The sequence below is a fragment of the Vollenhovia emeryi genome, unplaced genomic scaffold (assembly GCF_000949405.1).
Source record: "Vollenhovia emeryi isolate VEMERY1.0 unplaced genomic scaffold, V.emery_V1.0 DF939123.1, whole genome shotgun sequence".
Classification (NCBI taxonomy): Eukaryota; Metazoa; Arthropoda; class Insecta; order Hymenoptera; family Formicidae; genus Vollenhovia; species Vollenhovia emeryi.
The window spans coordinates 543,699-568,384 of record NW_011967243.1 but is presented as its reverse complement, the minus strand read 5'-3'; the positions used below and the strand labels follow the sequence as shown (position 1 = coordinate 568,384).

At 38.1% G+C, this 24,686-nt stretch overlaps 6 protein-coding genes across 12 annotated transcripts in view; 4 read left to right on the top strand and 2 right to left on the bottom strand.

Annotated features, from left to right (window-relative positions):
- LOC105569577 (PRKCA-binding protein) overlaps positions 1-2,422 on the top strand; it is a 6,058-nt gene extending 3,636 nt beyond the window's left edge. For 2 of the 5 annotated variants that reach the window (XM_012026155.1, XM_012026154.1), the window contains exons 2-5: positions 72-126; positions 579-897; positions 979-1,174; positions 1,237-2,422. In XM_012026155.1, the coding sequence (XP_011881545.1) occupies positions 583-897; positions 979-1,174; positions 1,237-1,934 (1,209 nt within the window). In that variant the 5' untranslated portion in view covers positions 72-126; positions 579-582 and the 3' untranslated portion in view covers positions 1,935-2,422. Of the gene's footprint in view, positions 1-66; positions 127-578; positions 898-978; positions 1,175-1,236 lie in introns of all 5 variants that reach the window. The other 3 variants (XM_012026153.1, XM_012026152.1, XM_012026151.1) reach the window with 2 other exon arrangements.
- A 399-nt stretch (positions 2,423-2,821) lies between these two features.
- Positions 2,822-4,379, top strand: LOC105569574 (60S ribosomal protein L12). The gene is made up of 4 exons (XM_012026146.1): positions 2,822-3,000; positions 3,100-3,173; positions 3,325-3,717; positions 4,084-4,379. The coding sequence occupies exons 1-3, from the start codon at positions 2,964-2,966 to the stop codon at positions 3,709-3,711; spliced, it is 498 nt and encodes a 165-aa protein (XP_011881536.1). The 5' UTR covers positions 2,822-2,963; the 3' UTR covers positions 3,712-3,717; positions 4,084-4,379.
- Positions 4,328-6,006, bottom strand: LOC105569575 (derlin-1). Its single transcript, XM_012026147.1, has 2 exons — positions 5,432-6,006; positions 4,328-5,219 (listed from the first exon to the last, which is right to left on the bottom strand). The coding sequence occupies exons 1-2, from the start codon at positions 5,868-5,870 to the stop codon at positions 4,894-4,896; spliced, it is 765 nt and encodes a 254-aa protein (XP_011881537.1). The 5' UTR covers positions 5,871-6,006; the 3' UTR covers positions 4,328-4,893.
- Positions 6,007-6,032: 26 nt separating this feature from the next.
- On the top strand, positions 6,033-8,990 carry LOC105569576 (nitrogen permease regulator 3-like protein). Of its 2 annotated transcripts, none has more exons than XM_012026150.1 (7): positions 6,033-6,283; positions 6,345-6,616; positions 6,707-6,802; positions 6,962-7,180; positions 7,520-7,853; positions 8,033-8,209; positions 8,451-8,990. In XM_012026150.1, exons 1-7 carry the CDS (start codon positions 6,122-6,124, stop codon positions 8,814-8,816), a joined length of 1,626 nt encoding a protein of 541 aa, XP_011881540.1. In that variant the 5' UTR covers positions 6,033-6,121; the 3' UTR covers positions 8,817-8,990. The 2 variants fall into 2 exon arrangements, with proteins under 2 accessions (XP_011881540.1, XP_011881539.1); XM_012026149.1 differs by having other exon boundaries at positions 8,442-8,990.
- A 238-nt stretch (positions 8,991-9,228) lies between these two features.
- On the bottom strand, positions 9,229-21,144 carry LOC105569572 (endoribonuclease Dcr-1). Of its 2 annotated transcripts, XM_012026145.1 has the most exons (24): positions 20,883-21,144; positions 20,700-20,770; positions 20,509-20,624; positions 20,102-20,261; positions 19,479-19,774; positions 19,039-19,401; positions 18,781-18,935; positions 18,449-18,687; positions 18,189-18,372; positions 17,815-17,993; positions 16,946-17,097; positions 16,703-16,844; positions 16,229-16,459; positions 15,973-16,152; positions 15,626-15,839; positions 15,272-15,453; positions 14,993-15,171; positions 14,663-14,916; positions 13,306-14,516; positions 12,654-13,226; positions 12,066-12,297; positions 11,763-11,983; positions 11,346-11,511; positions 9,229-11,274 (listed from the first exon to the last, which is right to left on the bottom strand). In XM_012026145.1, the coding sequence occupies exons 2-24, from the start codon at positions 20,757-20,759 to the stop codon at positions 11,024-11,026; spliced, it is 5,940 nt and encodes a 1,979-aa protein (XP_011881535.1). In that variant the 5' UTR covers positions 20,760-20,770; positions 20,883-21,144; the 3' UTR covers positions 9,229-11,023. The 2 variants fall into 2 exon arrangements, with proteins under 2 accessions (XP_011881535.1, XP_011881534.1); XM_012026144.1 differs by having other exon boundaries at positions 20,700-21,144.
- Positions 21,145-21,967: 823 nt separating this feature from the next.
- Positions 21,968-24,686, top strand: part of LOC105569571 (basic-leucine zipper transcription factor A) — a 96,187-nt gene continuing 93,468 nt past the window's right edge. The window contains exons 1-2 of the mRNA XM_012026143.1: positions 21,968-22,950; positions 23,236-23,266. The gene's annotated coding sequence lies outside the window, so the exon portion shown is untranslated. The remainder of the gene's footprint in view (positions 22,951-23,235; positions 23,267-24,686) is intronic.

Here is a 24,686-nt window from a genome sequence, read left to right as displayed (position 1 = left end):
TATATCTCTCTTTCTGCGCCAAATTTCAATTTCTTCCTTTTATACTGTTGCTTATCGGGAACCTAGAACAGATATAGAATTGGTTACACAAGATCGGTATATACAGCGGCGACCCATCGACCACTTGTAAGTCTCGTTACATATCTCACTTTCAAAGACCTTTATATTATTAAATTGTCATTTATTATGTAAATATTGCACGAAGCTTATTTAAAAAACTGACCGAATATACTGCAGTTAATAAAATATGTATGATTTTTTATATTTGAACGCACTTTTATTAAAATTTGGAAACACATGTAGCATGAAATTAATATTGTTGAATATTTTCACGACTTTAGATAACGTTAATAAATTGTTTTTGGCTGTAATATAGATCATATGTATGATACATTTTTTTTTAGTAAAATACATATTGCACATCTACAATTTTATTATAGATATTGGTAGATATTGTATCTATTAAAATTTTTATAAAAAGCAGAGCACTTTTGTATTGTGTAACTTTCTTAAAGTTTTAACATGCTGCATACGTTTATTAAAAATTGTATATTATACGTCTTTCTGTGTAATTTTAGGGGCATGACAATTACATCTGGGAACGTCGTAATACAGAAGGATACCAGTAATCTAATCGGCATAAGCATCGGGGGCGGTGCACCGCTTTGCCCGTGTCTTTACATTGTACAAATCTTCGACAACACGCCGGTTGCTGTAGACGGTACTCTACAAGCGGGCGACGAGCTTGTTGCAGTGAACGGAGCATCGGTGAAGGGTAAAACTAAAGTGGAGGTTGCAAAAATGATACAATCCTGTGACTCGCAAGTCAGCATTAATTACAACAAGTTACATGCCGATCCAAAGCAAGGTCGCACGCTCGACATCGCCCTCAAGAAGGTGTGTAAGCGCGATTGCGTTGCGACACAACTCTATAAGTCTTCCACAAATTACGTGATAACCGAATTTCCTGGTTTGCAGGTAAAGCATAGACTTGTAGAAGGAATGGGTAGCACTACAGCTGATGCACTTGGACTGTCGCGAGCGATCCTTTGTAACGACGCCCTCGTACAAAGATTAATGATGTTGAAACGCACGGAAAATTTCTACAGAGGCCTTGTTACGCACGCTAAAGCTACATTACATGCTTTCTTCGATCTGACCCAAATTTATAAAGGTACAGGAGTTTCATATACAGGAATTATTGCACGCTATTCACTCGACCGTGTTTCTTTCCAGTATTCGGAGATGCTTTCGCTGCCATAGGAGTGCGAGAGCCGCAGCCGCGTGCCAGTGAAGCCTTCAGACAATTTGGAGAGCAGCATAGGCAAATGGAAAAGTTCGGAGTGATAATGCTCAAGACTCTGAAACCAATACTGAGCGACTTGGGAACGTATCTTAACAAGGCTATACCGGATACCCGGTTGACCATTAGCAAGTACGCCGATGCAAAATTCGAATATCTGTCGTACTGTTTGAAGGTAAAGGAATTGGACGACGAGGAGCAAAGCTGCGCCGCTCTGCAGGAGCCTCTTTATCGCGTGGAAACGGGCAATTACGAGTACCGTCTGGTACTGAGGTGTCGACAGGAAGCTCGCGCGAGGTTCGCGAAGCTTCGCTCAGACGTGCTGGTGAAGCTTGAACTGCTGGACAATAAGCACGTTCAGGACGTCGTGTGGCAACTGCACAAGTTCGCGGCAGGTCTAGCCAAGTATTACGCCAACACGCGGGACCTGTTGTCGACGGTGACGTTGTTCCCGGTCGAGGTCGACCTGTCGCATTCCGCGTTTCAGTACAAATCTACCGGGCCGCAGACTCTGACGGACTCGAGCGAGGATATTGAAGAGTACGATTCCGACGAGAGGATGCTCAACATTAACGAGGAACTTCTCATCGACACATCAAATTTCCCGCCGGATTCAACCGATAATACATAGCAATACTTAATGAGTTTCTAAAGAATTTCGGGATAAATAAGACCTTTCTTACAATCTGTATACGCGTACATAATAGCGAATTCGGCAGCTTGCACTAGTGCGCACTCAGTGCGCATGACTTGTATACAGTCAATTCTTATACTTGAGGATCGTTTTAAATACTTTTTGAAATGCTTCTTAGCCAGTAAAATGATTTATATAGCTTTCGTACGGATCATTTTATTGGATAAATAGTTTTTGGACACGTGCTTAAGATGACCATAAATATAAGATTCTGAACAAGTCTTGCGTACACTTGGTGCGCACTAGTTCAAGCTGCCAAATTCGGTATAAGATTTAATTAGGCTTCGGAATTCGACTTCTGCTTTCAATGTAACTGTGATTATAGAATTAAAATAAGAGAAAATAAGACGCACGCGTGTCACGCGTGTGATATATATATACATACCATTAATGTATATTTACTAAAATAAAATTATTACCAAAGAGAGAAGAAGGGGAAAAGTGAACTGTGTGAATTCAGTTGAAAAGAACGAATCTAATTCTACGTGACTGTTTTTAGGGGGTCAATCATGAATTTTTTCGTCCGGCGTGAACTCGTTGAAAAGTGAAAAGTACATTTCGTTAACGAATATTGAATTTATATTTGTTAGTCAGGGCTGCTTTCGCGGGAAGATGAAAATGTTTCAGATTAAAATGACCTTGTGCTATGATTGGTCAAATCTGGAATTTCATTGAATAAAATTTCACTGTGATGCTATGAAATTTGACCAATCATAGCACCAGGTCATTTTGATCTCGCGAAAGCAGCTCAAATTTTTTACTTTTGACGAGTTCACGCTAGGGAAGAAGATTCAGGCTAGAGTCCCTAAATGTAGAAAAAGTTGGCTACACTGTTGAGGCCTACTTCCGCTTTCCGGTCCGTTCTCAGCCTTTCTATTGTAGAGTTTGCGGGTAGGAGACGTGGTTTTCTCGTGATCGGATTTCATCCGCGTTTTCTTCTAGAAATTCTCAGGAGAAACTACCAAGATGCCTCCTAAATTTGATCCCAATGAAATAAAGAAAGGTATTTCATTTATATTTTCTTGTGTAACAGAGGTAGAAACTTTTGTAATTTCCTAACCTAGAGAAATATGTTAAATTTCTCGTCTTTTTTTTTACACAGTATTTTTGCGATGCGTTGGTGGTGAGGTAGGAGCTACTTCATCCCTTGCCCCTAAAATCGGTCCTCTTGGTTTGGTGAGTTCAGAAATTATTTAATTTGTATGTTTTCTTTCCAAGTCTAGAAAATGGATTAATTTCAAATTGATTAAAAAGATATAGTCGGCCATGTATAGTAAAGAAGCATTGCGTATGTCTTGATGACTGACAAATAATGTCTCTATTTCAGTCCCCGAAGAAAGTTGGCGATGACATTGCCAAGGCTACCAGTGATTGGAAAGGTTTGAAGATCACAGTCCAGCTGACTATTCAGAACAGACAAGCTACAATCTCGGTCGTGCCGTCCGCTGCTTCCTTGATAATCAAAGCTCTCAAAGAGCCACCCAGGGACCGCAAGAGGCAAAAGAATATCAAGCACAGTGGTAATCTGACGTTCGACGATATCGTTTCCATTGCCCGTGCCATGAGATCGAGATCGATGTCGCGAACGCTGGGCGGTACCGTCAAAGAAATATTGGGTACCTGCCAGTCGGTGGGATGCACCGTGGAAGGCAGACCACCCCATGATCTCATAGACGACATCAACGCCGGAGAACTGGAAGTTCCGGAGGAGTAATTGTTGGTAGGTACAGGGCTCTCGGTTCGCGCTTTTCACTTTCGAATTATTTTAAAATTATCTTAACGTGTGCGTATATAATCCACACAATTATAAGATTTGCTATTGATGTAATCTTGAAGTTATTCTCATGTTTTAACTTGCACGGTCCAAGTGAAAAGTGTTGACTTTGAGCTCTTGGTAGGGGTTGGCATCCCATCCACCTGTCTAACACTGACCACATTGAATGATGTGTCGTGTGCTAGCAGGCATCTAGCCATTGGGGAGACAACCTCAATAAAAAATCATGTGTAAAATGAAATTTTCATTTTCTTTCCGCAACATAGAAATGTGTGTGTGTCACTAAGTATCTCGTATTTTATATTTTTACAGATTTTGTAAGGCGCGGACAATAAAAAAAAATACCTTAAAACGGAATTGAATGCGTTGCAATTTCCTTATGCTATGTATAGTGCCTTATCCATTTTTATTTTTTAAGTACACATAATACACAATTGTATTAGCGTTAAATTGAGCATGATCGAGGCTCTATCCCAAAATATTTCGCAGATTTACAAGCGATTCTTCATAAACTTAATAACATGAGAGTGTTAGAAAGTTGATTAATCTGCAAACATTTTTCTTGTTGGAATTTCTGCAATATAATGTATTCAAATTTTATACATTTACATAGTTGAAACGCTCCATAGATATACATTTTTCCTTCAATCATATACCCCACCTCTACTATTAAATATAAAAATGTCTGGAAAACAATATTTACAAGTTTACTAATAAACATACGTTCAGTAAATGTAATTAACGGTCAGTTAAGCAACTTGGAAAAAAAAGATTATAATAATTCCTATGAGAAACTCGCAAACGATGTATTTACATGCCCTAAACATTACATAAAATATTTCTGCTGCTTCTCACAATGATTTCAGAAAGTTGCGTGAGAGAGTAAGAATTTCTTTGTAATTTTATATATTTATAATATACATACTTTTTATTTGCTATATTGTACCAAAGTGCACATGTTGAACTCACTGCAGTTATCAAAATTACACAAAGAGACATTTGGAAGAGTCGGTAACGTAGAAATGACTACTCCTGTACAGCAATCGTAAACGGCGGAACGGATATGATAAAATAAGAAATTTCTTATCGAAGTTTACGAGCTTCCCTTCTCGATCTTAAAAATTATTGACCCAGTACATGACCTCTGCCCCAGTTGTGGCCCCCAAATATATTCCTCCCTTGAACGTTCTGCTGCTCTCCCGCTGGTCTCGGCGCGGGTACATTCCCAAACGATCGAATCCCACTTCTCTGAGGTGGAAAGTAGCTCTCGAGTATCTTGGGTGTGTTGAGCAGTTCCGGACCGCCGAGCTCCTGAGGGTACTTGAATTTCAAGAAGACGTACAGGTGCCCCACCAGAATCCCAAATAATTCCATCATTCCGCCGCCGGAGATGATCAAGTTGAATCCAAACAGCACCCACGGCAGATACATGGCTTTGAATTGCGTGCCTGGCGACAAATTTTTTCCCAACGTAACATACACTGTTTACAGCAACGACGAGACTGTCGTCATGCGGAATCATAAGCGAGGGGTGCGTTGGAGAGCTACTTGGCGCTGAAAACGTCATTCTACCCTTGCTGCTTATTATGCGTCGAAGAAGGGTAGAACGACGTAGTGCCGATAGCACTCGTACACACCCGAAGAAAGGTGCGAGGCGTACCAAACCAGAAATTGACCACGGCGTCCTTATTCAGCTGACACCAGACGTACAACACGCTGAGCACCATGGGGTCCATGAGCAGGGAGAAGTCGCCGATGAGCCCGAAGATGACGCAGCATATCCAGTTGAACAGCAGGAGGAAGCAGTAATCCGCGGGCTTGCCGTCGTACTCCCCGCGCTCAAGTCTCAACGAGTAATTGTAGAGGAAGTAGCAGTTGATTAGGAAGTGAAATCCGGTGCCGTGGCTGAGGGGATAGTAGAAGACGCTCGTCGCCGCCCGCCAGATTTCGAAGTTGTTGAGAAATCGGTCGGGCCAGAGTATCAGCAAGTGCGGGCTGAGGATACCGAATCTGCCGAGTAACGTCAACACCGCGGTGCACAGTAACCAATACCTCGTGAATATCGGCAGGGAGTTGAACCAGTCTCTCACGTCTGACATTTTGCGCGACTGCCTCTACGATGCCGCCGACCAATTAACCGCGAATCGCAGCCGACGAGCGCGGAGCGTGCGATGTGCGTGGATACGACGTCCGCGACAGGTGTCTCTTTCAGGTTACGTGTACGCACGGCATAGGCGTATAGGTTAGACCTCGGAAGCGCGGCCGCGCGTGCGCGCGCTATCCTGCTGACGGTGTGCGCTGTCACCTAACCTAGTTCATTGTTTATTTGGCTTTTATTCAGTTAAGTAACATGAGTATACATCCGTTGAGTATCAATTTGGTGAAGAGCGACAGTAAAGGCGACAGATTATTATTCCGGTATCCACACATGACTAATCATGTGGGGGATTCGAGTCAGTGCACGAAACGAAAGACTCCTTATTCGATGGTCATCACCGAGGATTTATTGCAGGTCCTAATTTTCTTCTATTTTTCTCTCTATTTATACTAATTTCTTGTATTTCGTTCGACAGCCTTTGCCATTTCTGTCGTCAAACATAAGTAATGGAAACCTGACTGGCTTAACGGATGAAGTTCTCTCCACTTTATTTGCCGTAAAGCCAGAATTGTGCGAGCAGAAGTTTGAATTGAAGATAAACGATGTTCGCTTTATTGGGCACCCGACTTTGGTTCCATCCCGTGGCTTGAAGGAAATAAACTCTTCTATGCTTTTCAATATAGTCTTTACGCTGCAAGCACAAGCGAGTCACTCGATAGTAAAGTGTTACTACGATCTAAGCAAAAGGTAAGAAAATGTAACTTCGACGTGTGCGCACAAAGTGTTTACAAGTATTTTAATATGTTTGGATAAATGAGAGCGTTTTCATGTATTTAGATTGGGCATAGCATTGAGACATGAAGAAAAGAGATGCGGTTTTCTCACGGACGAAATAAAGATAATGGTATCGACACACGATGAGATTGCTGGAAGGTGGGCAAAATAACTGTTTCTTCTTTTTTTTATAAGAGCGTATCAAGAGCATGTAAAGTATATAGATCACAAAGATTTGCGATTGAATTTGGGTGTTGAAAATCTGCTATCTCGTATTAGAGACCTGTCTCATAATAGAGGACTTTCCTCTGCTTTTAGGTCCGAAGGTGAAAGCGATTGCGATGAATCGCCATACGAGTTAATCCTTCAAAGAAGCTCATTGGCACGTGGTTTAAAGTCCGCGTTTAGTTATCTTAGCTCTTCTGGCATAGTCAGTATCTCAGTTAACAAGTGGATCCAAATACGTTTCTGTCTTCCGCAAAAGGTGCATCAGTCGCATAAAAAAGGACTACTTGTCGACCCTGAAACTATAGACAGGTTTGTTAAGTAACGTTGTTACACAAGTACGAAACCATGTGTAAAATATATCCGTGCAAACGGAAGGAATTTTAATGTAATACTTGAGAAAATTTTATTTTTATCTCTTTACAAAAAATGATAATATTAAAAGCCTTGTATGCGAAACTTCTCAATAATTACTTACACAAGTATGTATTTACATTTATTAAAATCTCTTATTAGAGATAAAATTGTGTTATTTTCAATCCTGAGTTTCGATACCGGTGGGTACTCCTGATGCACTACACTTTCAATTGCACTATATATATTCATGGTTCACTTAAAAAATATATTTACAACATTGTATCTGTTTCGCAGGTGTTTGAACAGTTTAAGACCTTATCATGGCATACTCTTGTTAACTGAGCCTTTGGACTTGTTAGAATCTTTGCAAATAGATTGCTCTCCGGCACTTAAGCGTTTGATACAGATGTACAATCCACTGAAAAGTTTGCAAACTTTAGCCGCAGATTCGGATCTGACACTCGCACAGGTGTTTCAGCTAGTTGGTCATTTAGTTTACTGGGCAAAGGCTACAATAATTTATCCAGTTTGCGAAAGCAACGTTTATGTTGTCTCCCCCGATGCTGTTTTGACTAGCCAGTTGCTAGATTCTTTCTCCGAACACTTCCCAGGAGTTTACTTACTTCAGGTATATGCGCCACAGTTGTTTTCATTCTCTAGTTTTGCATCTATTTATATTACATACTAATTTTAATCTTCTAAGTCCTTTTTTACTTTAAAATGAATAACACGTAATGTAAATAAAATTCAATTATTGAATCACTGATAAGAAAGACTTTGTAAATATTGTATTTTATATGTTTTCAGATAATCAATGATTTCTCGCTACCAACTTCCATTAGTCAAAAGCTGAATCCTTTGAGTCAGCCGCAACAGCAAACGCAATTAGTAAAGATAATCATATGGCTATTAAAAAATCATTTGCTTCTACAGTTGCACACATATGTACGATGTGTGCCGACAGTGTATGGCCGTTTATCATTGGTAAGTTACAACGCGTATAATTTACTAGTAAAATATAAATAGCTTATAATTGATTGTTTGATCGCGTGCAATCGTTGCGAAGAAAGATTTGTGATTGAATTTGGGTGTTGAAAACCTGCTATCTCATATTAGAAGCCTATCTAATAGAGGACTTTCCTCTACATACATATATTTCACTCTCATAATCAGTAAGCTTCGTTTTACGTTTTTTTTTACTTGTATTTAATATCAGGATATACAGGACCAGCAAACGCATGATATAAGTGCGAGGATAGAAGAAAGTGAAAGCACATGGAGTTTAATTGAAACGCCAAAAGGAACGCCTACTGAAATCAAAGAGGAGTTATCGCTCACAGATAAGGAGGATGCATTATACGATTATCAATCGGAAGATTACGATATTCCTTCTGATGATAGAAAATTACTAGATAGACTATGCCGTCTCGGCTATTTCGACGGAGATTATCACTTGGAGGAAATTATGTATCTAGAAAATATTCGTAGATCCCAGCTGTTACAACTTCTGGATAAATTTCGAGATGTATTAATGACCTCCGAGTCCGAAGATCCCGCCATAGCACTCTTTTATAGTAGATTGGGTACTTGATTTTAATTGTAAATAATGATTATATTTTAGGCGAATCGATTCTTTTTTTCGATTAAAAGATGCCACAAACACAATTTGTATAATTTTAATTACAGCTTAGCTATAATGCATAAAGTTTACCTCATGAGATTATAATTTTAGAAATGTTTTCAAATAAAGGACATGTTCACTGTTCTTCATGCCATCACCTCAACCTGTTACAAGAGCTTGGAAATATTTAAAACTGTCAACAAATTGTTTTTTACTTTTTTGCGTTTTTCACTATTTTTTAATCTAGAAAACTTATTTAGACGTTCCTCGTTTTGTTGTTTTTGCATATCTTTTACATATATACATTTTACATAACTTTGTTTTATAGATAAGTTACCAGGCATTTGTTTTTATATCTGCTTGGATCAGAAAACTTTATATATATGTTACAAAACATTTTATTTATCCATTCTCTTACAAAATTCACAATAAAAGTCACAAGACTTTTATTTAACGTGCTTATTCTATGGGTAGTAATCTGCATTACACTAGAAGAAATGGAATAATGCTAAGAGTTGATGCTATATCACTATTTCGTGATATTTTCAATGTAGTTTTACCGATCCTTGAGCTGCTGTAGAAATTTTTCTTTCGTGTTTGTATGTATATGTATGTGCACGGTCTGTCGCAAAAACAACCGAACTTTTTAAAATGCATTAAAAGATTTTCTATGTTCTTTTGTGAAACGTTTTGATACTCCTTGGCCTTTTAGATGGCTGGAAGAGTGGAACGCTTTCATAGATATTTGGAGCCGTAAAAACGGAAAGTAATTACACGATAAACCGACGAATACGATGCAAATCCGGTTAATAGTGTAACAAAGTAATTTGTTTTTGTGCTAAAAAAAGTATTAAATCTGTTTTGTTATTTTTAAAAAGTTCGATTATTTTTGCGACAGACCGTGTATGTATGTGTGTACGCGTAACTTCAGCAGGAAAATTAATTATAGATTTTTGGACCTATCATACATATTCATATAAATATGAAAGTTTTTCTCTTGCTTCTTAAGTCGGAAGCGACTATCTGTCGACTCAAGATATACATAACATGCTAAAGATTAATTTTGCAATAAATAATGCGAATATCATTGCAAAGTTTCATACAATATTATCAAATATAAATCAAATATAAATGAGCTTTAAGTTTTTATAATAAACATATATAAAATATTTTATGAAAGATTAGTGGCAAAAACAATTTGAAAGAAAAAAAAAGATAATTATATATACTTAACGCGATTAGTATACTACATAGAGGATATGACCGTCTCCAGATTAATCTTCAGTTACTGCAGTACATATGTATCAAGATTTTCTTATTAGAGATTATAAAACGATCAACAGCACTAGCATGACTAGAGTTTTAGGATGACGATAATTATATAAAATATTTTGATAAATCAACACAGGCCTAAATCGAAGAAATATATGGACGTAATATGCGTTTTCAAAATGTTTTGATGCTGCAACGTTTTAAAAAAAGCGAATAATCATACTTTCGAATAATGAACGCGATTCGAAAAGAATATAATCAAAATGAAGATAACTCGTTTTATTTCTACAGACAAATGTAAAAGAATATATTTTATAAATTCGATCCCTAATCGATACCTAATTAGATACCTAAAAAAGATATCTAATCGACTATCAAGACTTTACAGCCTTGTGTCCGTAATGCTAGATTCCGGCCCGAGAAATGTATACCAATTGCCGTTTTTCCATTTAAAAGTTGCAAGTTGATTGACTATACATTTCTTGGATTGAGGACTCGGATCAAGGTTTAGCATCTTGGACACAAAGTTTAAGACGAGATAACATTGCATTTTACGCATTGCATAGTACTGAATAAAATATTTCAAATGTTCTCTACCTCTCTCATCTTTATACTTTATTATCAGTCACATGTAATTATTTATTTATTCCTATTTCATATTATATCCAACTTGTTAATTGTCGATGCAATTAACACGATTAGGCTCGAATGTAACAGCTTCTTCGTTAAGATTAGATCTATCTAAATCATCATACTGCACTGATATAACGTTCTATCTTTCTAGCGAAACTTACTTTTAACATTGTAAGTTCGTAAGTACACTCGTGAACGTAATAATCTTGAGACATAAGCATCCCGCTCGTCAATTCCTTGTTTTCTTATCATTTTACAAATTACAAACTTTGTCATAGTTTTTGCCTTGGATAGTTCTGTACTTTGCTCTTTAACTTCTTCAAGGCGCATTTAGCTGCTGTACATTTTGCGATTCTGTAATTTCGTCCGATTCCTTTAAAGGAACCTTTACCAAACACGTCTACAGTCACTCGAACTCTACGGCCATCAGCCAATTTCTCAGGCCTGCCGAATTTTGCCGTTTCAGGTTCTAATTCCAATAATTCGCGGATTGGAGATTTAGGAACATTTGTGCTAAATTGTTCTGCAAGTACACAATATCTTTTTAATAAATTGCCCATGCAATGTAAATCCTGTCATTACCGATGTACTTACCAATTTCTGACTTCATTATCGTGTAGTAAACACTCCACACCGCATCGAGAGACATTCCGCTATCCAAGTAAATAGCGCCGGCTAATGACTCGAAAACATCACCTAGTGCCTTTGGAACTTCTACATCCTCAGCTTCCTCACATTCCTCCTCGCCAATCAAATAATACTGAAACATACGATACATTCATTACCGTCACATTTATAAATTTATATTTCTTAGCATAACGTGCCTCCATATACAGTTGAACACAAAATCCATCTACAATTGTTCTTTATCTAAAAAAAAAGATTTTCCACAGATTCTTGCTGACTGTATCACGTCGACTTTAATAATAATACTCGTAATCATAATCACGATGATGATGTTGACGATCATGATAATTAATAACGACGATAATCAATAATAATTCTTTGTACCTCTTCGCTAATTGAATGTCCATTTTCTTCCTGTATTCTGACAAAGCGATTTATCACTACACTTAACCCAGGAGAGAGATGACGGAAATATTTATGAAAACCACATCTCACAGCTAAAGAAGCAAATATCGTATTATTAACTAATGCGGATCTTAAATCTGTTAAAGCGCCTGGCGAATGTTGCCGAGAGTCCTCGTATAAATGTCTAGTTATTAAATAATCTGAAATGCAAAAGATATAATTTTGATAATTACAAATAATTATCGTAATTTGATAATAAAGCTTAATTGACAAGAGATTTACCTAGTACAGCGTCGCCAAGAAATTCTAAACGTTGATAACAATCCGTCAATCTATTTGGCTGATAAGAGGCATGCGTAAATGCTTGCAAAAGATAACTGTTGTCACGAAATTTATATCCTATACTGTTTTCTAAGTCTTCGTATCCGTCGAGCATCATACACAACTCGCTCTCTGGATCAGGAATGTAACGGAGCAATGGATTTTGCGGTTCTTCCAACTTTCCGTAACGAATCTAAAAGTTTTTAGATATAGAATCAAAGGCTATTATAGATACTCAAATGTTAGAGAACAGTTTTCATATAAATGATTATTATAAATGCATATTATAATATCGCATGCACACACGGTGATTGTTTTCTGAAACTTCAAGTTTCAATTGGACATCCAAGCAATCGAGATAGAAATCTCCGTTAAAATAATTAAAACTCTGTTATAGTACGATCCATCATGTTGAAATTACATCACGACAAACGTTCCGGAATCCCCTTCATAGATTATCATTATGTCTTCGATGAATTCCAAAGAGCTTAGATTTTTTAGAGAGTCCAAACGAGAGAATCTAGAATAGCTATCCAATCAATTACTCACTTGCGTCCAAGCAGTTTCACCATGTTCGTTAACTCCCTTTATGTATGGCGTACTACCGGGTATCCTTTTTTCCGGCTCGTTCTCGCTTATCGCGCAAATTTCTTCGGTGGGCAAAACGTGAATCCCTAGCCAAGTCATGAAGAGAAGCGCTCCACGAGGACCACACGCAATTAAATATGCCCCTATCAGTGCTTCTACGCAATCCGCGATACTTTTGTCTGGGATACTGTGCTGCGTAATTAAATTATAAGGTATGAAGCACCGCAAATTATCTAAATTGTTCGACAGTCTACTTTCGTTTTTATCTAGTTCACTCTTCATAATGACGAGTTTTTCCTCAGTCTCTTTAACGAGCTGAGTTATTTCGGTGGGATTCACAGCTTGCAAGGTAGGAATGTCGGCTTGATTCCACAGAGCGGAAGGAACGCCAGATTCGATCAATGCTTGCTCGAGTTCTTTGGGAACGTAATAACAAGGAGGTAGCCAATTGTCATGCGGCTCGAACTTGGTTGCTATCATGCTCTCGCCGAGCATTTTTTGCCTGCCAAGTCTATAAAGATTCAAATTGCTGACCTGAAAGAAAAGAATAAATAGCAATTTTACGAACATTTAAATAGATGGTCAGTAACGCACAATGTAAAATATAAAATACCTGTTTTGATCTCAAATGACTAAGCTTCCCCTCGTGAATATTGTCATACGTACAATACAAATACGTAGTTATTGCATACTTGAGAAACGAGTCGCCGATTGTCTCCAACCGCTCTAAATTAATGCCGTCGTTCGCGTTAGACATTGTTAAAGCCTGCAGGATCAGACTAGGACTTGGTCCTGAATGACCTCTTAATTCCGGCTGATAATCAAAACTAAACAGGCCGTCATTTAAATAATTTCTTTCATTTGGTTTGGCAATCTCTTTTTTTATCATGCGAGTAGTTTCAATGGATTTCTTATTTAATATCTCGTCAGTAAATCTTCTTACAATAGTTTCTATGTAGTCTTTATGCTTGTAATTCGGTTTTTCGGACTCAGTTTGGCAACTCGACGAGTTCCTTCTCTTAATCGTAATTTCAGAATTGCAAGATATGAAAGTACCATCGGTCATTATATCGTGTTCCTTTCTCTTGGCGAACTCATAATGCGCTTCCTTATGCTTTGCAAGCAATAACTCTTCGTCCTTTTCCGCGTACATCCAAAAATTATTATCGAAAGTCTTTTCCGTCTCTAAAAGATCCAAGATCTTTTTGTTAATCTCCTGCTTACATATTTGTTTCTCATCCTCCACAGCTTCGGCGATATTTTCCCCCATATAAGAAATCTTCAAGCCTCTACTTTCATCCTCACTTTCGTCAGACGTGTCGGCAAAGCCATCGCTATATATGTCATCTGACTCGTAACCATCCAAGTCGGATTCGTACGTTGGCGAACCGTATCGAATGTCATTCCAACCAAAATCTTGCGGCAAGACCGTCACATTTAGAGGAAACGAGTTCAGATTATCCTCATCATAATCCGTGGGACTCAACGTCAAGTCGTTTGACCATGCCATGTCGTTTGACCACGTGCCAATCTCCAGTTCATCATCCTTCCGCTCGTCAGCAATATCTTCTTCCGTCTCATCGGTTTGCGCATCGTTAGACACGAGCTCTGTGGGTTTTTCAATCTCGTTGCACGATACTGGTGATTTGTTATTCACGTCTTGCTCAGATATCGTGTTCTGACACTCGCTGCCGTCTGTATCGTTTAATGCCAAGTTGTCCTGTCCATTTTCACTTTTAATCTGTTTTGCTTTTTCCGTTTCCTTTGATCTTTTCAACACTTCTGCCAAGCTCCATCCAAAATCTAACGCCGGCCATTCGAAATCTAGAATATAATTTATCTAGGAGTAATCGATGAATGACTAATCTGGCACACTCGTGCCATTTTCAATTTTTATTCGTTACTGAATCGACAGACTGAAAGGAGTGTCTCCTCGAGATGTATATGGAAATTTTAAACGATCGCGATACCTGAATTCAAATTTTGTTGCCCTAAATTTATCATATGTGCAACTTGACATCGTATTTGATTAGCTAGCAACAAAGCGTTAATTCTATACAATATACAGGGCAAGCAGACCGCTTGTCTCCATAAGGACGCTGGAAAAGGATGAATAGCACATAATTCAGCAACAAGAATCTGTTTCTGCTCCAAGTTTTCTCTCTTGGCGCGTTTCGTTTCTTCGCTGCTTGTTGGCAACGCAACGCCTTTGCGATTTACATATCTAGAATAGATAAATTATTAGATTGTTACTTAAAAGATGGATGCTTTGATACATAGTTGCTTCACATGGGCCTCACCTAGGAGTTAAAAAGTTTAGTCGAGCTGATGTATGATCCACATCTAACAACGACTGCTCTAGATTTTGTATTTGTATACCGTATTTCTTCAAGTAATATTCTTCGAAAGTGCTATAGTCGTGGCCAGGAAAAGAAGACTTTGGATTTAAGTTTGTGCATATTTCCGCTACATAGAAGTACTGAAGGAGGGGAAAAAGGAAAAAGTACCGCGAGAGATCATAAAATACACAAGCTTTACATTTCAATATATTTAATGTATACTTGACTATATGAATTTACCTGCGGCTGATCTTGACTTCTGTACCACGGCATGATTACAGCGTCATAATATTTGGATGGATCGAATACAAAATTTTTCCTATCTTCTTCTGGAACCTTAGTTGGCACTGCATTTCGATTCTGATAAATGCATTCCAAAAAATTCCAATCCACGCTAACATCTGACCCTTCGTACGTCGTAACTAAAAAGTTCAGTTTCACAGTAAATATTAAACTCTACAAAGATAGAGAAAATAAGAAAGATGGAAAATTATCGGCTTTAATAACAATTTTCTAGACTTTACCTAAACAGCTAAAGTTTCAAATTTGCATCGTTCCGTTTTCTAGTACACTTACACACTTATATATACTCACATATTTTTACTGGTACAATTATATATGAATTTTCGGAAGCGTTTGGATCAAAGAGCATTAGATATTTCTGTAATCTCAGAACGTTTGTAAAGGTATAATTAAGGAAAGTATCGACTCTTTCTATCTGAACATCATCCAGGATTACAGTCTCCTTACTAAGTTTTAATTGCACGTGAACTTCGCCTGATCTAGTATAAATAGGGAACGGACACAACTGTAAAAAGAAAGTAAACTACGTAAAACACATATGTATATTAGAAGAATAATCAATTTATCGAGTAAATAACACGAAAAGTACAAAAGATAAAGTTGGGAGCTCGGAACAGTGGAATATACGAAATTATCACCTTAGGTATCTCCTTCAACGTAAGTATGCCAAATCCAATGGCCGATTCTTCAGGGGGATAAATTCGTCTACCTCGCGTATTTTGTTCCTCTGGCAAAGGACAACTTAGTACCATATTAATGTGATATAAATAAGATGGTACTCCCACTATTGGTCTACAATCCGTTAGTGCTTCAGCTGTCTGGATAGAAGAATGCAAATTTTAAATAAGCGCTCACTCGGCTACGGGAAAGAATACATGAAAAACTAGCAGAAACCTTTTTATAGTAATATTGTCTCCGTTTTGTCGTTCCCGGTCTAGCTTCCGAAAAGTCAACTCTGCTCTCATCTGGCAAAGCCGGTACTTCTGCATCTTCAGGCTTGGCTTTGAAATTTTCCTTTCCAATAGGTAACAAATTATCGTCTATCTCGTTTCCTCGATGTAGATCGATGCACATTTGCAGGGCAGCCATACGTCTAGCCATCGCTCTATTCGGCATAGGATATGACTAAGACGCGAAAGAAAGAGCCGAGATATTATAAAGAATATAAATCGTATATATAAACAATTACAGGATATTTCTCAAAATTGCTGGAAGGTCTTTATTACTTATGTGACATTAAAAATCCAAAAAGTATGATCTGTTCCACTAACAATAAAATCATCTTTAAATAGATCAAATAAGCTATGGCTAAAAGTACATCTAATATCTTAATATCTTTTATGTTCCAATGTATGTACAGCTATTTACCGTAACTACATATTTCAACGGTGAATTTATAGGAAGTCGTAGGAAACAGATATACTTAATCACATCGTGGACATCCACTGTTTCGATACACCACTCTGGTGTTAATCTCGTGAAAGTATCGCTAGGTAATTTCGCACAATACCTGCATGATTTAAAACATTAATATTAGCAATCGGACATTTTAAACGACACTTTTACCGTTCTTTTTACCAAATATTAGTAAAATATAAAACATTATGTTACCTATTAACTAATGAAATGGCAGAATTAAAAGTTACTTTGGGAGCGTCATCACCATCGAGCGGTTTGTAATGTGGTATCATTGCAGCATACATGTCTGCTTCATTCTCTTCGTTCTCAGTTAGCTCTTTATTAGAACATTTTAATAATAAAGTCTACAAAATAGATTGGTGCTCTTCCATTATAATTTTCGACTGAGGTTGGCACAGATAATGAACCACATTAAAGGTTGATAATAAAACTGGTACGCACTGAAGTTCATGAATAAATCAAATAAAACGTATGCAATACTACGACTTGGAAAGATAGACCCGAAATTAATTAAGATTCCCCTTTTCTCTCACTTCAGCTATACTGCAAATTGCAACAGCAGACGCGAGAGATCATACGAGTCATTTTCTTGCATTCTGATGTCGAAATGAATTATTTCTGTTTTTTTGGCATCACACAATTTGATAGTGTTATTAGATTTAATTATATAATATCAAAGATTTCTTTGTGACTTAACAAACAGTTCAAAATCATCAATTGTTATATCGATTACGAGACACATCTCTTTTCAGGAAAAATAAGATCTAGAAGTGTAAAATACATATAGACTAAATTATATGTGTATTCACGTGTACGCAACATAACAAAACAAGAAAGGGAGTACTTAAAATATTTAACCAATTTATACTATTAAGCGCAAATAAATACAAAGAAAGAAACTAATTTAATTTGAACATATACTGTAGCAAGAAACAAATCGTACATTTTCTCGATTGCGATGTTATAATTCGATATAACTGCATTGAGATAATCGGAGCCTTACAAGACACTAAAACTTTATTGAAGGTGGATTATAATCTACTGAGTATTGCAAGTTATACCTTTTCTATATATTGATATTGAGCTAACTGCCATATAAAGTCTTTAGATGTTTCTTGTGGCACTAATAATACATGCAAGGCATCCATGGCTCTTGCTCTACTCTTGCATTGTATGTATGACTGATAATTCTTCGGAAAGTCATACCTCATCACAAAATTGCATTTTGGAATATCAATACCTGTAAAACACATCGAGAAATATTTGTCATGGCTGATATACAGATAGATATTTTCAAAAAAATATCTAAAAATACAAAATCAAACATATATTGGTATAGATTTCTCTCTTTGATCTACGTATTTTAAAAGTAAAACTCATTTTTTTGGAAAAATCTAAAAATATCCAATATAAATAACAGCAAGTTTTAATAAACCTTCTTCCAAGATTGAAGTTGCGATCAACAAGTTGCATTCGTGAATCCTAAATCGCTTCAGGACTTCTTCCTGCTTCCGATGTTCCAATTCTAAATCTCTCGAATAACCAACTTCGTCAATGCTTCTTTCAATTGTATAAAGAGGCGATAAAAAGTGCAAATCTTCGTCGTGCTTACATATTTCCTGTAAGCAATTCGCATTTAAAAATTAGCTGTAATTTGTTATCTTGTAATTATAGTAATGTGATTTATACACATACACTTAATAAATAAAATAAGACTTTAGCTGTAAATCCTTTATCCACAAAAATTACTCCACAGAGTAGATCAGGGTCTGTACCACTACAGGGATAACGTTGTGATCTGAACGCCTTTTTGTAATTGTCATCATTAGACTTCCAATTACCACCAAACCTTTTCAACTGTACAGGTTTTTCCTGAGTTCTCGAGAAAGAAGTGTTTTTGTCACTTTTTGTGACACAATTCTTTGAATTGTTATCTAAAAAAATACAATGTAATTATAAATGCACATAAAAATATATGATTGTATGCCCGTCATACACGTCTTATAAAAATTGAGAAAGATTCTTACCAGCACTTGCCTTTTTCTCCGGGGTGTTAATCTCTTTAGTATAAAAAGGTGTATAAATTTTTAAGATTTCCAGTAGTCGATGAACTTTCGGAGTACTATATTGATATATTCTTTCCTTCTCGGATAAATGTTGAAAATCATTATCACAAAGGGCACTGTGGTGCGAAATTCACGTTAAATGATGCAATGTCTTAAACTTGTGAGCGCTTATCAATAGCACGTAGATAGTGACACCGTCGTCGTCGTCGCAACACTTACCGTATTTTTATGAAAACAGATGTCATCATATTTAATAAAAGATAATGCCTTTCATAAGGAGTTTTGATTTTCAATTTTTCCGTTAAAAATAGTAACGTTAGAGCGGCGCGATCCGCACACCATGGTCCAAGAGTTTCTAGTATATGCAAAAAATCTTGCATCATCTCAAACGGCTTTTGTATGGGATCGGGGATTTTTTGAATATCCTCGTAAAATTCTTCGGTATAAATCTCCATTGGGTCGTACCGATGATCGCGTAAAAATTCAATGGCATGTAGCACGCAATCTTTAAGCGTATTATACAAGTCTTTCTTTTCTCCTCTATCGTACTCCACGACATACTCTCTTGGTTTTGGGCTATAACTACATATAACAATAATTCTCACACGGTGGATTTGCAAGAGAGAACAATGTTAGACAGTAAATTACTCGAAACTTACCGTATTATCGAAAGAATATCATTAGCGGTTTCTACTTCACACTGAAAGGCAGCCTCTACTTTTTCTATCTCTAACCCTAATCTTCCAGGTTCTTGCGTCAAATTAAACACTGGTACCGCTAGCCCGATTATCCTAGGAACACTGCTGCACAATAGAAAAGTTTGAAGAACAAACTTTAGACTGCTATCTTCGATAGACTTATGGCACTCGTCTACTATGACTAGATTTATGTGACACGGCAAAAGTTTCTTTTCCGATATTAGTTGTGCGTAGATTTTTGATGTTCCAACTAATACCTACATAATAAAATGTGAAATAAGAAAATGTCCCCAACAGATTTTCTTTTTCTTTTCAAAATACATACAGAGGAAAGTTCTCTATTACGAGAGAGGACTCTAATATGAGACGGCAGGTTTGTAACATGAAAACTTAATCACAGATCTTTATTCGCAACGATCTAACAATAAATATTCTGCTAAATGGATTTCACTTTAAGGGCAATAAATTGACGATGAAACCAACAGACGATGCTTGTTTAGAAAAAAAACTCCGCTATCTCATAGCTTATCTCATAATAGGGAACTTATGTATACGCTTGCATAATAAGTGAGTATTGTTCTTACGTGAGAACTTTGAAAACTTTTGTCAAACCCCTCAAGTACACCAGAGTCACATGTTAATACTTTCAGATCTGTCAATTGTTTTATATAAGTTCCTATTATTGTAGACTTATCTTCGTCGTTTAATATATACATTGCCCGCTTTCCACCATCGCTTACTGTTCTGTGTGCAAATAGAAAGAAAGACTTGAGTATGCTTAAATCTGCTTTCGTAATCGAATATTAAATTCAGACTTGAAAAGTACTTTATGTAAAACAATGCACAACTTTTACGTAACATCCGCACATCTCTGTGCAAGGATCGAATCCTTATACGGAGTGCAAGGTCAAATGTAGGTATACTTGGACAATAACTCTATATAATATAATCTGCTGAGGCAAACGGAAACGTTTCGTTGTCATTCCATTACCTTCTATTGTTCGTAGCAAATTCTTGGATCAACTTTATTGAAAGAAAGGTTTGCTCGGAATTTTTTCCCAAACAGACAATTATGTCCTTTTCTTTCGCTGCATAAAAAAGCTCTACCTACAAACAAACGTGTACAAAATATATGAGTGCAATCGTGCATCTCTCTCTCAAGTTCGTGCCCAGATAATTTACCTCATACTCCCTGGGAGTAAAGGATTTTGTGTAGACCTGGTCATTTAGTGGAAATGCCATGGAATCTACGACTTGTTTATAATTATTACTCTCAATAATAAAATAACAGTTTTCCGATAATAATCAAACAATTTTTCACCATTCAGTAATAATGATAAAAGCCGCGAAAGCACAATACCATACTTGAGGTGTCTGTTGTCGGATGATTACACTTGCGTTTAAAACTTAAGATTATGCTAGGTTAGACCAGAGAGAAGCCTCAAGAGCTGCCACGGGCCGGGGTTTTAGGCGATCCTCGAAGTACGGTACGCCCTCGGCGGCATTAGAAAACGTGGACGTCAACTACGTAGCCAACGTCCATTTGCCAAGTCGGTAACGCAGATTTGCGCAACGTTGGTCGCGTCCCGCGTGCTCCCGCGCTACGGTCAGCTGCAATCATCTTGTACTGAAAATAATCGTAAGCATCGCATTGTAACTTACGGTGCTCTGAATTTTACCTGAGCCTGGTCCTTGAATATGAACTGCTCCGGAATTTGGTCAGACGTGGCCGAATTAAAGTAAAGTTCAAAGGCGTTACTTTTATTACAGGTACAATTTAACTATACACTTAATAAGCACCTCGCGATGAGTAGGTATACTCGGACACTTGAGTATCAAAGCTCTCGATATTTCAGACTGTGACTCTCACGCTACGATTACTTAACTTATTCGTACCGCTTCCCGAAAGAGAGTGCCTTCGCTTTTCAATCCGACGGCGCGCGTGCCGTTAGGAAATCGGTAAGCACGCGTCTAGCGCGTGCTAACGCGCCTTTCGGGGAGCTTTACAGGGCCGTCCTGTATCAGGGCCGGCTCATCGTCTCGCGCCTTATACAGCATCGTACGACATGTCGTATTCTTTCTTGCAACGCGCTCGCGACAAGTACAGAAAGAAACCGCGATCGCTCCTTGCCGAGTATCGGTTAACCGACGAGACAAATATCTCGCGCGATTCGCACACGAGATCGGTGAGTCTATTCTGTATTTTACAACGTAGTAAAAAGTGCCGAGAGAGAGCGAGCTTTGTGTCCCTTTCTAAGGGGACAGTGACTTGTTTACATCGAGCGTCGTCGACCGAGCGGCGAATTCCACGAAATGACGTCGCGCTATAAAAACATAAACAACTCGGTCGCCGAGCGGCGTTTCCGAGAAATGACGTAGCGCCGTCAACACAGCGGTCAAAAAACGGTGTACCGGCTCATTCGGTGCGAGTCAGCCGAGCGGTACGGGTGTCCCGCGTGCCTTCGCGTCGCATTTTCACTCCAACTGGCAATACGAGTGCCGCGGACGGTTCGATGTGCACAATCGTGTGACTAACGCCTCCGTTTCTCGAGCGCACGCTTCGAGATACGTGAAGCGGACCGCGCTGAATCGCCGTCTAGCGTCCGCGCTCGCTTCCTCCGACGTGAATTCCGTAGAGGAAAGCCGCGAGTTTGTGTGGCGCGCGTGTGTGTGTGCCGAGTGTTTATCGCTAAAAAAGATGTGAATTTACGCGTTTACTCGAGACAAATCGCGCGAGCGATATTAAAGTGATGCTCGCGTCGCGTCGGTGACTCGACTCGCGTAGTACCGCGCAGTAGCGCCGGGGTTGCCGGTTACCGGCGCCATGTTGCTTCGTTCGAGAAGGATCGCGGAGCGCCGCGGACACGCAGCGGGCCGGTCTCCCGCGCCGACGGTCGTCGCTACGGCATTTCGCGACGGTGGTGAGTAACGCTAGTCAGGTTGAGCAATCGCGGCGCATATTATTTGACAGCCGCGCGTCGGCGATCTACCGAGACGCGTGAATCTCGCGAGATACGCCGGCCGGGATCGCGGCGACGCCGCGGGTATCCGAGCTTCGGTTTCACCTCGCGTCTCCTCGCACGCGTGGAAATACCCGGCTTTTCCACGCGTCACGCGCGGCGAGAGAAATGCTCGTGCGAGATCGCCCCGTCGATCGCGAGAGACGCGTCAAGCCTCGCGTGCTTCCCTGTCCCCGCGCCGGAACGTTCCCGCCGTTTCACGTGACGCCATCGTGGCGGCTCGCGTTTCCGCGTCCGATCGTCCCGGTCAGAAGTGAATCGTCGATCGACAAATTACTTCTCGCCGAGAATGGCATAGTGCTCGCGCCGATTAATACCGGGAGTGCCGTGTCGCGAGTGCCAGTGCTAATTGGAGGAGTCTGAGAGGAGGCGGCGGCCTGGAAGGCATCGGGCGCCAGCGGAGCAACTTTAAGGTAAATGTTATTTGCCATTTTGCGTGAAACTAATCTTTTTTTCTAGCTTAATTTTGAGTCGTATTACGTAACTATAATTTCGAAATAATAACTGGGGAACAAGGAATAATTTAAAATCTTACAAAAGTTTATTTTCGTGAAGATTTTTGCAAAAAATATTTCGCGCGTTAATTATTTCAACATCTAATCGAATAAAAAATTTGATACGCATAAGAATGACTTGTATTTTGCCTTATTCGATTGCTTGAACACTGCTTTAATAAATTATATATTTTTCTGTTACAGAATCAACAGATAACTCCGCTCCTACGTATCGGTGAGTGACTTTTTTACTCTTTCTTTTTTCTGTGTCCACGTAATTTATTTTGTATGTGTATCTCGCGATACACTTTCAAGATGCGTCTCGCATGAATACATGCAAAGCTACGCATCTTCATATTTTCGCGGTCGGTCTTCGCGATTAAATTTTCAAAAAATTTTCCAGAAATTATCAAGTGTTTAACTTCATTCATATAATAAATTTTAATTAGTCGCGGAATGTAATTAAATTTCTAGCGAAGTAAATTGTTTTTTCTTGTATTTTTAATTTAAAGATTGAGTCACGAAGATATAGTCATTATTTATCCTCTAATAAATAACGAAAGTAAAAATATATTTGATGAGTTTTATACCGAAAATTTCCTTATTAAAATTTTCTTCTTTGATTAATTTCTCGTGCTCGTGTATTTCGATCGACGCTCGCACATTATAGTTCGAACCGTACGAAATGTCTGTCGGTGTCGATAATGAATCGACTGTGGAAGGAGTTTTCTTCCTTCCCGATCTCTGGTCAAAATGACCGGACTGTATGGCCAGGAGCAATGAAACGTAGCTCCAATCTGGCCCGATGACACTGTAAGTGGTTAATATTGGCCACTTTGATGATATACATATGTATAAAGTAAGGTGATGTAAAAAATAAGTCGATTTCTTCTTATTTGTGAAAATTCGGGTGGGTTATATTGTTAACTTCTGTATATTTCTCGCATATGTGCGAGATTAGAAAGACCCCTATTAAATCCCTATCGTGCGCGTATAACCCCAAATCGGATCGCGTCGCGGTTTTTTTAACGAAAAATTTGTACATTTATTAACAAAAAGTTGAAACGCGGATAGGTAGGAAAATGGGATTCTAGGACAGAAATTCTAAGACAGAATGGGATTCTAGGACAGAAAATAGGACTATACAGCGGAATCCGGGTAGGTGGGGATTTTGGTAGGCAGGGGGACATAACTCGATAATTAAAAAGACAGGTAAAATTTTAACTGCAATAAACTATTAAATATAATTATATTTGCCGTTATTTTTAATAAAATACTTTTAATAAAATAGATTTGATAAAATTTACTTTTAATAAAAAACTTTACAAGTTAAATATTTTTAATAAAATGTATTAAATCACACTACAATAATTATTAAAGACATTGCATTGTAATTTTGTTGTATTTATTAAAAATTTGACAACATTAAACCAAATTTAAGATATTCTATTTACAAAATTAGTTGTAGAAATTAGACAAATGTAATATTGAATATGCAATCGGATGCATATAATAAGATTACAAGTTCTTGTGCGTTTGTCAAGTTTTTACTTTAAATTTGGTTTTACTTTTCAGAGATTGTTAATAAATACAGTCGGGATATTTTTTTATCCCAAACATGCAATATGTATCTATTTTACATTGCAAGAATTTGC

Bases quoted from the DNA above. Each gene is read 5' to 3' on its own strand.
- LOC105569574 (XM_012026146.1), top strand. From the start codon at position 2,964: ATGCCTCCTAAATTTGATCCCAATGAAATAAAGAAAG. The intron at 3,001-3,099 runs GTATTTCATTTA...TTTTTTACACAG, and splicing joins TCCCAATGAAATAAAGAAAG to TATTTTTGCGATGCGTTGGT. The intron at 3,174-3,324 runs GTGAGTTCAGAA...TCTCTATTTCAG, and splicing joins AAATCGGTCCTCTTGGTTTG to TCCCCGAAGAAAGTTGGCGA.
- LOC105569575 (XM_012026147.1), bottom strand. From the start codon at position 5,870: ATGTCAGACGTGAGAGACTGGTTCAACTCCCTGCCGATATTCACGAGG. The intron at 5,220-5,431 runs GTACGCCTCGCA...ATTTGTCGCCAG, and splicing joins CGTGGTCAATTTCTGGTTTG to GCACGCAATTCAAAGCCATG.
- LOC105569576 (XM_012026149.1), top strand. From the start codon at position 6,122: ATGAGTATACATCCGTTGAGTATCAATTTGGTGAAGAGCGACAGTAAA. The intron at 6,284-6,344 runs GTCCTAATTTTC...TTCGTTCGACAG, and splicing joins TCACCGAGGATTTATTGCAG to CCTTTGCCATTTCTGTCGTC. The intron at 7,181-7,519 runs GTTTGTTAAGTA...TCTGTTTCGCAG, and splicing joins GACCCTGAAACTATAGACAG to GTGTTTGAACAGTTTAAGAC.
- LOC105569572 (XM_012026144.1), bottom strand. From the start codon at position 20,759: ATGGCATTTCCACTAAATGACCAGGTCTACACAAAATCCTTTACTCCC. The intron at 18,936-19,038 runs GTAAGTGTTGCG...TTCGCACCACAG, and splicing joins TCTGTTTTCATAAAAATACG to TGCCCTTTGTGATAATGATT. The intron at 12,298-12,653 runs GTGAGTAATTGA...AAAAACTTTTAG, and splicing joins GTGAAACTGCTTGGACGCAA to ATTCGTTACGGAAAGTTGGA.